This window comes from Trifolium pratense, linkage group LG2, assembly GCF_020283565.1.
Source record: "Trifolium pratense cultivar HEN17-A07 linkage group LG2, ARS_RC_1.1, whole genome shotgun sequence".
Taxonomy (NCBI): Eukaryota; Viridiplantae; Streptophyta; class Magnoliopsida; order Fabales; family Fabaceae; genus Trifolium; species Trifolium pratense.
Window position 1 is genome coordinate 66,815,937 of NC_060060.1, and position 12,871 is coordinate 66,828,807.

Genomic DNA, 12,871 nt, shown 5'->3' on the forward strand with positions numbered 1-12,871 from the left:
GCTTATCAATTATAACAGAAATTTGAAACTGCTCATGTAAAGGCATACCTTCAGTTATTATCTCATGAGCAATCTTTTGCAGTTCATGTGACTGCACTTCCACCGACCTCTCATCAACCATCTGGTATTTCAAATACCTACTCACAGCATACTTCTTCACTCCAGCTTCCTCAGTATCATACTTCTTACTCAGAGCCTCCCACACATCACTGGCTGTGTTATAGGTTCTGTAATAATCATACAGATCATCCTCCAATCCATTAATGATATAGTTTTTGCAAACATAATCATTATCAATCCAGAGCTGCCTATCTATTTCTAGCTGCAGCGCTTTCTCTTTCAGCTGTTCTGCCGTGGCCTTGCCTTTGTCTTTCTCGACAGAGACAGCATCACCGTTGGTGTTAACGGTCTGTTCATTAGTTCCAGAAGCAGAAGCCGAAGCTTCAGCAGGAACCACAGGAATGGGCTGTTTCAAAACGTAGGCACACTTTTTAAGAGTTAGAAAGAAAAACATTTTTTGCTGCCAACGTTTGAAATGATTGCCCTCAAACTTAAACGGCCTTTCGGTAGCACCGACAGATGAATTACCAATAATTTCTTCGTTAGCCATGATATTTTCGAAACGTCTTAAAATTGTTGTAAAACGGTTTACTGAGTTTAATAAAAAAAAAACAGAAAAATGATTTTTTCAAAAATGGCAACGAAACTATTATTGGCTGAGTCGCGTACTAGGTCGCTTTCTTTAAGACGTTTCGCGGAACTACTCGAAATAGTGCACTGTAGTATATCAACCGCGAAGTCCCCAAGGATAAAACAGCCGTTTTCAATGGAAATACCGATAAACTACTACACTGTAGTATCGGCCAGAATAACACCAAGTATGGTCGAAAATTTCGAACCACTCTAATTGATATACGAATATCAATTCTACGGTTTACAACCGTTCAAAATATGAAACAACAAAATAATTTTCGAAGAAGGAAAAATAAGAGAAGGAAAGAAGCAGTTTTCTCAGAATGCAGTGAAAAAGAAGTGATTCAAAACTGAAGAAAGTGAAGTGTATTTATAGGCAAGTAGGGAGCTGGAATCAGAGAGATTTCAGGAGCTGAAGTTGCTCAGTCAAAGGCAAAAACGTGGCAAAAAATCAGGGATTTAAAGGACACGTATTTTGACCGTTTAACAGAAAAGAATTCCGTTCAAGACTTGGTCTAAGCACATTTAACATGTGCGAATTAAGGGACACACTAAAAGAAATTTAAATTTCAAAAATTTCTTTTTCTTAGTATTAAAAAATTAATATATCACCCAAGCCCAAGCCCGGCCCGAACCGAACCGAGCCGAGCCGAGCCGGTCGGACGGACGGACGGCGGCGGCGGCGCGTGTGTGATATTCGACATTGTGTGTGGTCTCCCTTTCTTACAAAAGTGGGTACCCCAAGGGCACACCCTTGTTTGCCAACTTGTGATATATAAACACTACCAAGTGGTGTGATTTTTCCAATGTGGGACTCAAAGAGTCTTTTTTCAATTCACACTACACATGGTTCTTGCGCTTGTGTTTATTTCAATACCAAGTTCCCTCCAAATTCCTTCATCATGTTCCAACAATCCCCCACTTGAATTTAAAAAAGTTGTTTCAGTCATAACGTTAAACGTTTCAGTAAGATTGTGCATAAGCGAAGGTGAGCTAAGTCTTGGAACCTTCACGTAGCCAGTAAGAGCCTGATTAAGCAAGAGTGACGTTTAGTCTTGGAACTCTATCTCAGATTTTCCTCAAACCAGCACACAACCTTTGTTAAGGTGTTTTCTAAGGCCCGTGCATTAATGGCCCTGCACGTCTATCCCAGTTTCATGGATGCTCTAGGAATTCGCCCCGAAATTCCAGAGGAACCGGCCTCAGTTCCACATTCATATAGGTGATTCTATCAAGAGTACTCCTGATGTACTCCACTCCTATAGAGTATAGATTTCATTAAGAGTTTTGCTAACTCAACCTTTATCATTACAGGATTCGTGCCTCTTAATTTGCATGTTCATCTCATATTACTCACAACTTGTTGTTTACCCATTGGAACCTAATTCTTGGGATCTCCAGTCTTTTAGGTTGGGTTACCATCATAAGTAATTCACTTCATAGGCATTAGTCCCATCTTGACAGATGTATTTTGGACTTTCTCTCTAGCCAGTCCTTTCGTCAAAGGATCTGCTAGGTTATCATTAGTGCGTACATGATCCACTCTCACAGCACCTGTAGTGATGAGCTCTCTCACTGTGCTGTGCTTTCTTCTAATTTAACGTCTTTTACCGTTATAAAAACGATTCTCAATTTTAGCGATAGCTGCAGTACTATCACAATGGATCAAGACAGCAGGCATAGGTTTTTCCCATAAGGGAATCTCAGATAACAAGCATCTCAACCAGCTTGCTTCTTCACTAGCAGTTGCTAGTGCTATCATTTCAGATTCCATAGTGGACTGTGCCAAAATGGTCTGTTTCTTAGACTTCCATGATACAGCTCAACCAGCTATACTAAATATAAAGCCACTAGTTGCTTTGGAATCATCTGACAAGGTGTTCCAATCAGCATCACTGTACCCTTCAAGTACAGCTGGAAATCTCTGATAGTGTAATCCGAGATTCATGGTCCTTTTCAGGTATCTCATGACTCTCTCAATAGCGTGCCAATGCTCATCACTGGGTCTGCTGGTAAACCTACACAAGAGTCCCACGACATAGGCGATGTCGGGTCTAGTACAATCAGTGGCATACCTAAGACTACCAATGATGCTCGCGTATTCTGTTTGTCTCACGCTATCACCAGTGTTCTTAAACAGTTTTACACTGGGATCATAAGGTGTGCAGGCAGGTTTACAGTTAAAGTAACCGTATTTCTTTAGGATCTTTTCCACATAATGTGATTGATCTAGGGATATCCCCTTCTCAGACCTAGTGATTTTTATTCCAAGAATCACACTTGCTTCTCCGAGGTCTTTCATATCAAAGTTGTTACTCAACAGTGATTTCACATTATTTATGGCAGAAAGGTTTGAGCCAAATATCAACATGTCATCTACATAGAGACATATTATAGTGCAAATGTTGCCATCACATTTATAGTAAATGCATTTGTCACTCTCATTGAGTCTGAACCCATTCAATATCATTAAATTATCAAACTTTTCATGCCATTGTTTCGGAGCTTGTTTAAGACCATACAGAGATTTATCTAACTTGCAGACCTTAGTTTCTTGTCCATGTATAACAAACCCTTCGGGTTGTTCCATATAGATTTCTTCTTCTAAGTCACCATTTAAAAAAGCAGTTTTAACGTCCATTTGGTGTACAATTAAGTTATAAATAGCTGCTATTGAAATAAGTACTCGAATGGACGTTATTCTAGTGACAGGTGAAAATGTGTCGAAGAAATCTATATTTTCTCTTTGTCTAAAACCTTTGGCTACAAGGCGAGCCTTGTATTTTTCAACCGTGCCGTCGGGTTTTAGTTTCTTTTTCAAAATCCATTTGCAACCAATTGGTTTGCAGCCGGGCGGTAAGTCTACTAAGTGCCATGTTTTGTTAGATTCTAGAGAATCCATCTCATCATTAATAGCTTCTTGCCAAAGATCTGCATCCATCGATGACAAGGCTTCTTGAAGATTTGCCGGATCTTCATTCAATGTAAAGGTCGCATAGTCTGGACCATAGTCTTTAGCAACTCTTACACGTTTGCTTCTACGAAGTTCATTTTCTACTTCGTCATTGCTATCATCATTTGGTATCACTGGTAAGTGACTCGACTCAGGAATATTATCCTGTTCAGCGCCCCCACTATTTCTTGATTTAAAGGGAAATTTATTTTCATAGAAATCTGCATCATTAGATTCTATGATCACTTTTTCATTTAGGTCGAAGAACCTATATGCTTTACTGTTTGCTGCGTAACCAATGAATACACATTCATAGGCTCTACTAGCGAGTTTAACTCGCTTCGGGTCCGGTTTACGGACATAGGCTAGACATCCCCAAGTTCTTAAATAAGACAAGTTTGGTTGTCTTTTCTTTAATATTTCATAAGCGGATTCGCTTCTTTTAGATTTGGGAATTCTATTCAAAACAAAGCAGACAGTCAAAATTATTTCCCCCCACCAATGTTTAGCGGCACCGGAATTTAACATAATAGCAACATAGTATTTGGATTGATGAAGTTGTGCTTTACCTATTGGTTGTGTTTTCTCGTTGTGTGTTGTTGCTACTCATTGACGTTCTGATAGTGTGTTTCTTTATATGATTGAAGACGAGTTATCCGCTTACTTTTTGGAAAATAAATAATAGATAATATTCTCGAAAATATTTTGATTGGTGAAGTGTTTTGTTATTATTTTATGACATTTTTCTTATGGTGAGTATGATTCAATTTGGATAAGGAAATTGACCCTTACATGATTATTGTTGTAGGTACTAAAGATGATGTGTGAAGTGATATGTTTCTTGTACGCGCGCGGGGATAAACAAAATGGGTTTTATAAATTGAGTGAATAGTCCGTTGGGACTCTCATTTTCTTTTAATTATTTTGTAAATAAAGTTTTTTTTAAATGATTTCTTTATTAAAAATTTGGGCTGTTACAACCGTCACGAATCACGTTCTCACACAAGTCGCCATGAATTGCGTCCTTCCACTGGCCGTTTCATAACAAAAAAGGTGTAAAAATTTGAAATTTGAAGTTGCAAAGATTGTGAATTTTCGTCATAGGTTGAAATGGGAAAAAATGGAGAAGTCAAAACTCAGAACAACAAGTTGTGATTTTTCATGGTAAGACATGAATGGAAAGAGGGAATTTAAAGGAAAGAGCCAAAACAACAAGCTATTTTAGAGCATTCACAATGGAGATACTCATTTTTGAGTACTTAACTAGGTTCCACCTGTACACATTACTCATTTATAATTTTTTTAATAATAGTACCTAATAAGTACTCAATCCCTCCAACCCAACATTTTTTAAAAAGTTCTAAATATGCCTTACCAATAACGCATCTCACCAATAACTATACATCATTATAAATGAGACCCACCAAAACAAAATAGGTACTAATGCTTATTGTAGAATTAATACCTATATTAGGTACTCAAATGAGTATTGCTCCAATGATAGTACCTAATAAGTGTCTGTTTGACCCGACTTTTTTATCGTCTAAAAGTTAGTTTTAAGATAAAGTTTTTTACTTTATCTTAAAAAAACTTAAGATAAAGTAAAAAACTTTATTTTATCTTAAGTTTTTTTAAGATAAAGTTAAATGTAAGAACTTTAAAACTAAAGTTAAAGTTGTTCGGTAATTTTTATTTATTTTTCATCTTAAAGATACTTTTAAGTTAAAAGTTGTTTGGTAAAATATGTTTATAAAGATTTTTTTTTATTATGAAGGATTAAATAAATTTTTGATTTCTATCGATATTTCAAACACCTAAAAGCCGTGACACAAAAAATTTAAGAATTAAATTTTTTTATAGAGACAAAACAAAATTTAAGATACCTTTTAGGACCAAAAAAAAATTTAACGCTATTACAAATTACTTCCCTTATCCTAAAATAAATACCACAATTACATAAATAATTTGCTACGATAAAATTATTACTTTAAGTTTTTTTTTTGGTTATTACTTTAGTTGGTTCAAGAACATTAGTTAAATTTTTTAAAATATACAAGTAAACTTATTTATTTATAAAATTATAATATAGGATATATTAAAAGACTAGTACGTCTGCTTATAAAAAGTTTGTTGGATATGCCTTGAAATCTCAGTTACAAGAAGTCAGAAAAATCTTTGTTGAATCTTTTTGCATCTTTGATGTTTTGAAGATTTTTTGGAAAAAAAAAATTATTTTCTTGGAAGATACTTTGACTTGGATTTGTTTTATTTTAAAACAGATTTGTTACTAATTTTTGGCATATTATTTTTCTATAAATAGGGAGTGCTTTATTCATAGAAAAATTGAGGAAAAAGAGTAGAGATGTAGAGGCAAGGATTAGGGTTTGCCACCACACAAGGCCTAGAAAAATTTAGAGAGGAAAAAAGGTTTTCTCTTGGTACAACTCTAGGGTGGGCGAACTATCTTTGTGGTACACCTTGGGAAACACTTATCAAATTGAGTCTCTTGGCCACGGGAAGAGATTCGGGATTTGGGTAGAATTAGGATTAATTCTTGTAACTCAATTGGAACTCTTTGTAAAGTTACTCGTTTGATATAGTGGAACGGAGGGGCTGCTCTCTCCCCCAGACTAGGTCATTATTGGACCGAACTGGGTAAACAAATATTGTGTTCTTTCTTCTCCATTTATCTTCTTTATCGGTGTTGTTATTATTATTGCTTATTCCGCTTAATTATTTGGTTGCCGTTCTATTGCTCCACACATCAAGTTCTTTTCATTGGTGTGATTTTTAAGACGAATTCACAACAATTGGCGCCCACCGTGGGGCAATCGGAACAATTTGAAGTGAGCACCATGGGTTTTAAATCGGATATCGAGGGACTTTCCAAAAGCAATTTGGAATTGTGGAAAGTGAAGATTGAAGCAATTTTAATGTTCGGGATGATGGATAAAACATGGAGTGTTGTTATCCGGTGCCTCGAAGATAAAAGGTTAATGGAGATCGCGAAGAAGGTCGGCCTGGAGAGGCGGTGGTAATAATACTCAACATCAGCCTGGAGAGGCGGTGCTAATAATACTCGGGTTACTTCTGAAACAACAACTTTATTATTATGTAGAGGTGCTAGTGGAAGTTGAGATTCGGTGGAGTGTTGAGTCATGGACGTTGGATGCTCCTTTCACATGTGTTCAAAGAATGAATACTTTGAGACTCTAGAGTTAGTTCAAGGTGGAGTTGTTCATCTTGAAAACGGAAAGCTTAAAGGTTCAAGGTATGGGTTCAGTTTATCTTACGAAGTTTGACAATCGTGAGTTTCTTTACACGATGTGAGGTATGTTTCTGAACTTAGATGCAAAGATAGTTGGTCATGCATCTATAACTAGTGGTGACTCTCATAATGTGGTTGAGTTATGGGACTTCGGGTGGACCTGTTAGTGACATGTGTTTAGTTGGACTAGTGAACAAGGTTTACTAGGTGTTGAACTGAACTGGAATTGTTGGAGACTAACAATAGCTTGAAGTATGTTTCAGAGGAGTTGAAGAGGTCTTGTGTGTTACAAGGTGGAGATCATGGTGGGTATACTTTGGTGGAAACTCAGTTTGAGGTGGAGTCTTCCAATAGTGGTAGACAGTCAACATTAGCTCTTGGCTATCTAATCGGAGATAGGGAGGAGAGTGGTATTGTTGAACCAAAGGGGATGACCATGGAGACCTTGTGGGTTATGTTTCAATTGTGGCTGAAGAAGTGCAAGACCTTGAGAGGATCTTCAGGGAGGCAATTGAAAGCAACAGGTGATCAGACTTGGTAACTTGTGAGACTGCTGGAGGTAGTTGGATACAAGGAGAGTTTGATGTTGCAGCTTGTGAAACCGCCTAAAATTCCAAGGTTGGTTTGGAGCCAAGCAAAACTTCGAGAGTACGGAAGGCATTCCGGGGTCGAAGAGTGGTGAAGGCTTGTAGGGCTATCGCAAAATTCCATGGATAGTCGGAGGCAAGCGATTCTTCAGGAGGACGGAAAAGGCACAATCCGGGGGCTGAAGAGGGATGGTGGAGCTTGTTAAGCTATCTAAAATTCCGATGATAGTTGGGAGCAAGCGTTTCTTCAGGGAGGTACGGACTTGACCAGTTCGGAGTCTGAAGAGGGTGCAGTGAATCTTGTGGGGCTACCTAAAATCCTATGGTAGTGGGATGCAAGATCTTCATGAGAGCGGAAGGCATTCCGAGGATGAAGAGGGAGGTACAATCCGGTGATCTTGAATAGAAGATTCAAGATAGAGAGAGTAGCACGGTGGTTGATATGGGATCACCATCGATTTAAAGGCAAGGTGGAGAATTGTTGGATATGCCTTGAAATCTCAGTTACAAGAAGTCAGAAAAATCTTTGTTGAATCTTTTTGCATCTTTGATGTTTTGAAGATTTTTTGAAAAAAAAAAAATATTTTCTTGGAAGATACTTTGACTTGGATTTGTTTTATTTTAAAACAGATTTGTTACTAATTTTTGGCATATTATTTTTCTATAAATAGGGAGTGCTTTATTCATAGAAAAATTGAGGAAAAAGAGTAGAGATGTAGAGGCAAGGATTAGGGTTTGCCACCACACAAGGGCTAGAAAAATTTAGAGAGGAAAAAAGGTTTTCTCTTGGTACAACTCTAGGGTGGGCGAACAATCTTTGTGGTACACCTTGGGAAACACTTATCAAATTGAGTCTCTTGGCCACGGGAAGAGATTCGGGATTTGGGTAGAATTAGGATTAATTCTTGTAACTTAATTGGAACTCTTTGTAAAGTTACTCGTTTGATATAGTGGAACGGAGGGGCTGCTCTCTCCCCCAGACTAGGTCATTATTGGACCGAACTGGGTAAACAAATATTGTGTTCTTTCTTCTCCATTTATCTTCTTTATCGGTGTTGTTATTATTATTGCTTATTCCGCTTAATTATTTGGTTGCCGTTCTATTGCTCCACACATCAAGTTCTTTTCATTGGTGTGATTTTTAAGACGAATTCACAACAAAGTTGAAATTGAATTGAATGTAAAAAGAGAAAAAAGTGGGAGTATAAGAAAGTACTGAAATATCTTTAAAAAAAAAAGAAAAGAAAGTACTGAAATAATATAAAAAAATGAAAAAAGTGCCAACGAGGATCGAAGAGGGGGCTATAAAAATTAAGTTCCGTGTTAAGTAGTTTCAAAGTTGGTTTCAACACCTTTTATTCCAAGCTCCTTCTATTCAGTTTTTTCATTCCAAAAAAAGTTTTTTTTTATTAAGTAATTAATTTAAAATGTGTTTGGCCTATCTTCTCCTTAAAAATATGAAAAAGTAGAAAAAAAATCGGGCCAAATAGACCCTAAACACCATAAATATCTAATAGATACTATATTATTGGAGATCGTGTTAGTGTTTTAATTTTTATCCATGAATTTTTCACTATAAGAAATGAAAGGCTGTGATTAACTCACATAATTCTCTCCAATTTTGTCTTCACGGTAGACAATCCATTCCCCACTCTCTTACGCACACTACTCATATTATACTCTCTCTCACTTCACTCACTAACTCCATCTTCCATCTGATATCATCTTCAACACTTTCTCTCTCTAACTTTCACTGACTCCATTTCCATTTTCACTCTCTCTCTCTCTCTCTAGAGCCAAGAAGCCCCATGAATCCAAATTGCCTAAAAATTCCATAAAACCAAAGATTGATTCATTCTTAATCGGAATAAAAAAACCACACTCACCCAGATCAGTAAGTAACCAGAAAAAATAATGAGAGAAAATCATCCTCCAACAACAACAACAACAACACCAGATCTAGCAAGAGGCGAGATCGCAGAATCATCCACATCAAAAAACCGAACAGGTTCATCCGAACCATTCACCGGTCCAACCGAAAACCCATCTCCGTTTCCAGACCAAGTCCTCGAGAACGTTCTAGAAAACGTTCTTCACTTCCTCTCCTCCCGCAAAGACCGTAACGCCGCCTCATTGGTCTGTCGTTCATGGTACCGTGCGGAAGCCCTCACTCGATCCGACCTCTTCATCGGTAACTGCTATGCACTCTCTCCTCGCCGCGCTACCTCCCGTTTCACCCGCATCAAATCGGTAACCGTTAAGGGTAAGCCGAGGTTTGCGGATTTCGATCTGATGCCTGTTGATTGGGGGGCCCACTTCACTCCTTGGGCTACCTCACTTTCTCAAGCTTATCCTTGGCTTCAAAAGCTTCATCTTAAACGTATGTCTGTTACTGATCAGGATCTTCGCCTCATCGCCAATTCATTTCCGGGTTTTCATGAACTTCTTCTTGTTTGTTGCGAGGGGTTTGGTACCCCTGGTCTTGCTGCTATTGCATCTAAGTGCAGGTAATCACAAATCACCATAATTATAAACTAGTTACTGTTTACTGAAGAAAAGAAAAAAAAAAAGAGTTTTTGTATTTGATTTCAATTTTATGGGGAAATTTAACTCAAATGTAGTAGTCTCAATTGCAACCGTGACGGGTTGCTGAGCCATGTAAGTGCATGTTTGGATTGACTTTTTACGGTGAAGTTGTGAGAATCACAGTGTGTCACTGTGATTTGATTTTCGTAAATTTTGTCAGATTCACGGTCAGTCATTCCAAACACATACTTAAACCCTTATTGATGTTGTCCAAATGGAGGTAATTTTTTTTTTGTTTGCCATTTTGATAATAAAGAAACTTATACCTTTTAGTTTAGGTTGTTTTATGAGGATTTTTGGGGACTTGATTGATTTTTAAGATTGTTGTGTGGATTAAATCAGTGTGTTTTGTGTTGTTTTTGGTTCAGATTGCTGAAGGTGCTGGAACTGGTGGAATCTGTGATTGAGGTTGAGGATGATGAAGAGGTGGATTGGGTATCATGTTTTCCGAATGAGGGACAAACTCATTTGGAGTCTCTTGCTTTTGATTGTGTTGAGTGCCCTGTGAATTTTGAGGCATTGGAAGGTTTGGTTGCTAGATCACCTAATTTGAAGAAGCTTAGATTGAACCGATCTGTTTCGATGGTTCAGCTTCATCGGCTAATGCTTCGTGCTCCTCAGCTCACGCATCTTGGAACAGGGTCATTCAGTGCTAATGAGAATGTGGATCAGGAACCTGACTATGCATCTGCTTTTGCAGCATGCAGATCATTGGTTTGTTTGTCTGGATTTAGGGAGATTTGGTCGGATTACCTTCCTGCTATTTATCCAGTTTGCGCGAACCTCACTTCATTGAATTTTAGTTATGCTGATGTTAATGCTGAACAGCTGAAGTCTGTTATATGTCACTGTCATAAGCTTCAGATATTGTGGGTAGGTGTTTGTGTTTTGTGTCGTAATGTGTCATTTTGACTGCATTGTGAATGAAAAGAATTTTAGAGTTTTTGAAGCTTACTGTTGTTGCTTTTGTTGTGTAGGTCCTTGATTCAATACACGATGAAGGCCTTCAGGCAGTGGCTGCAACTTGCAAGGACTTGCGCGAGCTTCGAGTGTTTCCTGTGGATGCGAGGGAGGAGACTGAAGGTCCTGTTTCTGAGGTTGGTTTTGAAGCCATTTCTCAAGGTTGTAGAAAATTAGAATCGATTTTGTTTTTCTGCCAGACAATGACAAATGCAGCTGTGGTTGCTATGTCAAAGAACTGCCCGGATCTTGTGGTGTTTCGTCTTTGTATAATTGGGGTGTATCGCCCCGATGCTGTGACACAAGAACCCATGGATGAAGGTTTTGGTGCTATTGTTATGAACTGCAAGAAGCTCACTCGACTTGCTGTATCTGGTTTGCTGACTGATCGAGCTTTCGAATACATTGGAAGGTATGGGAAATTGGTCAGGACACTATCAGTTGCCTTTGCGGGAGACACTGACACGGGCCTTAAGTATGTGCTTGAAGGTTGCCCTAATTTGCAGAAGCTTGAAATCCGGGACAGTCCATTTGGGGACGGAGCTTTACGATCCGGTTTGCATCATTACTACAACATGCGGTTCCTTTGGATGTCGTCTTGTAAATTGACACGCCAAGCTTGCCAAGAAGTTGCACAAGCATTGCCTCACATGGTTTTAGAAGTTATCAACAATGACGGGGATGCAGTCAATGATGTCGAAATATTGTACATGTATCGGTCTCTTGATGGGCCGCGCGATGATACTCCTGAAAATGTTACTATCCTGCAATAAATTTTTCATTTAAAGAAGACTTGAACTCTTCACCATTGGTGGCTGTTCAGTGATGCAGATAAGGGGACTTAGAGAGAGAGGGGAGATTGATGCCGAAGATGAAGTTCTACATTTATTGTCTATCTTTTATATTTATTATTGCAGCGGAAGGATGTCAGGCAAGTGGTAGTAGAGAGGGGGGAGAATGATGCAGAAGATGAAGTTCTACAGTTATTGTTTTTAAGTTATATTCAATTTATCGTAGCAGAAAGGTGCTGGACAAGGGGAAGTAGAGATTGAAGCTACTATGAGCACTGGTTAGTAATTGTTAGTTCATTTCCTTGATCTGAAAAAGAAGGTACATTGAGAGAAGATTCAGAGGGAGATCAAAACAAGTGTGAAGAGGTGATGTTCCCTAACTTTTCCATCATACCATCATGGTAGTTGAGAAGCATCAACTATTCACTTTGTAATGAAAAATTAGCCTCTTTATTTGGATTCAAATGATAGTTAGTTTTAAGCTGCAGGTGGAAAGAATCCAATCCTCAGACTGATACAAAACTCATGTCTCTTTAATCTCAATGTTTTTATTTATTTGTTTTCTTTTTCAGATTTGTTGTTGTATCATCTGAGTGTAGAATTTATTGTTTGTTAACAAATTGTGAGATGGTTAATAAATGCTAGAATATGCATGGACCATGTGGCGTCTATGTCCTTCGTTTTCTGAATGTGGAATGATCGCCAGTTAGATTTATTAATTATATGTGTGGAAAGTGTTATTCAAGTACACTTTGCAGGACCCCCTTTTTTCCTGTGGTGTTCCATTTCACATGCCTAGAGGAATCTCTTTTTCAGTCAAAAAAAGAGTGATATGGGGGAATTCACTGCAGTTAGAAGAAGAAACTCTCATTCATTAAGATCTCAAGCGTTGAATGAAGAAGATTAAACTAAATGACTTGTTATAACTTCACCAAATTAACTTCAAACACAATCTAAAATAGGAGTCTTTGGATCTGTATGCAATATCCGAGTTTGAATGCAGGGAGGAGTATTGTGAGTTTGAATTTGTGGT

At 38.0% G+C, this 12,871-nt stretch overlaps 1 protein-coding gene across 1 annotated transcript; it reads left to right on the forward strand.

The window, feature by feature from the left end:
* The first annotated feature begins 8,836 nt into the window (after positions 1-8,836).
* On the forward strand, positions 8,837-12,527 carry LOC123906406 (transport inhibitor response 1-like protein). The gene is made up of 3 exons (XM_045956307.1): positions 8,837-10,008; positions 10,456-10,960; positions 11,065-12,527. Exons 1-3 carry the CDS (start codon positions 9,416-9,418, stop codon positions 11,818-11,820), a joined length of 1,854 nt encoding a protein of 617 aa, XP_045812263.1. The 5' UTR covers positions 8,837-9,415; the 3' UTR covers positions 11,821-12,527.
* Positions 12,528-12,871: the final 344 nt, after the last annotated feature.

Excerpts from the sequence above, each read along its gene's own strand:
- LOC123906406 (XM_045956307.1), top strand. The coding sequence starts at position 9,416 with ATGAGAGAAAATCATCCTCCAACAACAACAACAACAACACCAGATCTA. Across the intron at positions 10,009-10,455 it reads GCTATTGCATCTAAGTGCAG|ATTGCTGAAGGTGCTGGAAC; the intron begins GTAATCACAAAT and ends TTTTTGGTTCAG. Across the intron at positions 10,961-11,064 it reads ATAAGCTTCAGATATTGTGG|GTCCTTGATTCAATACACGA; the intron begins GTAGGTGTTTGT and ends TTTGTTGTGTAG.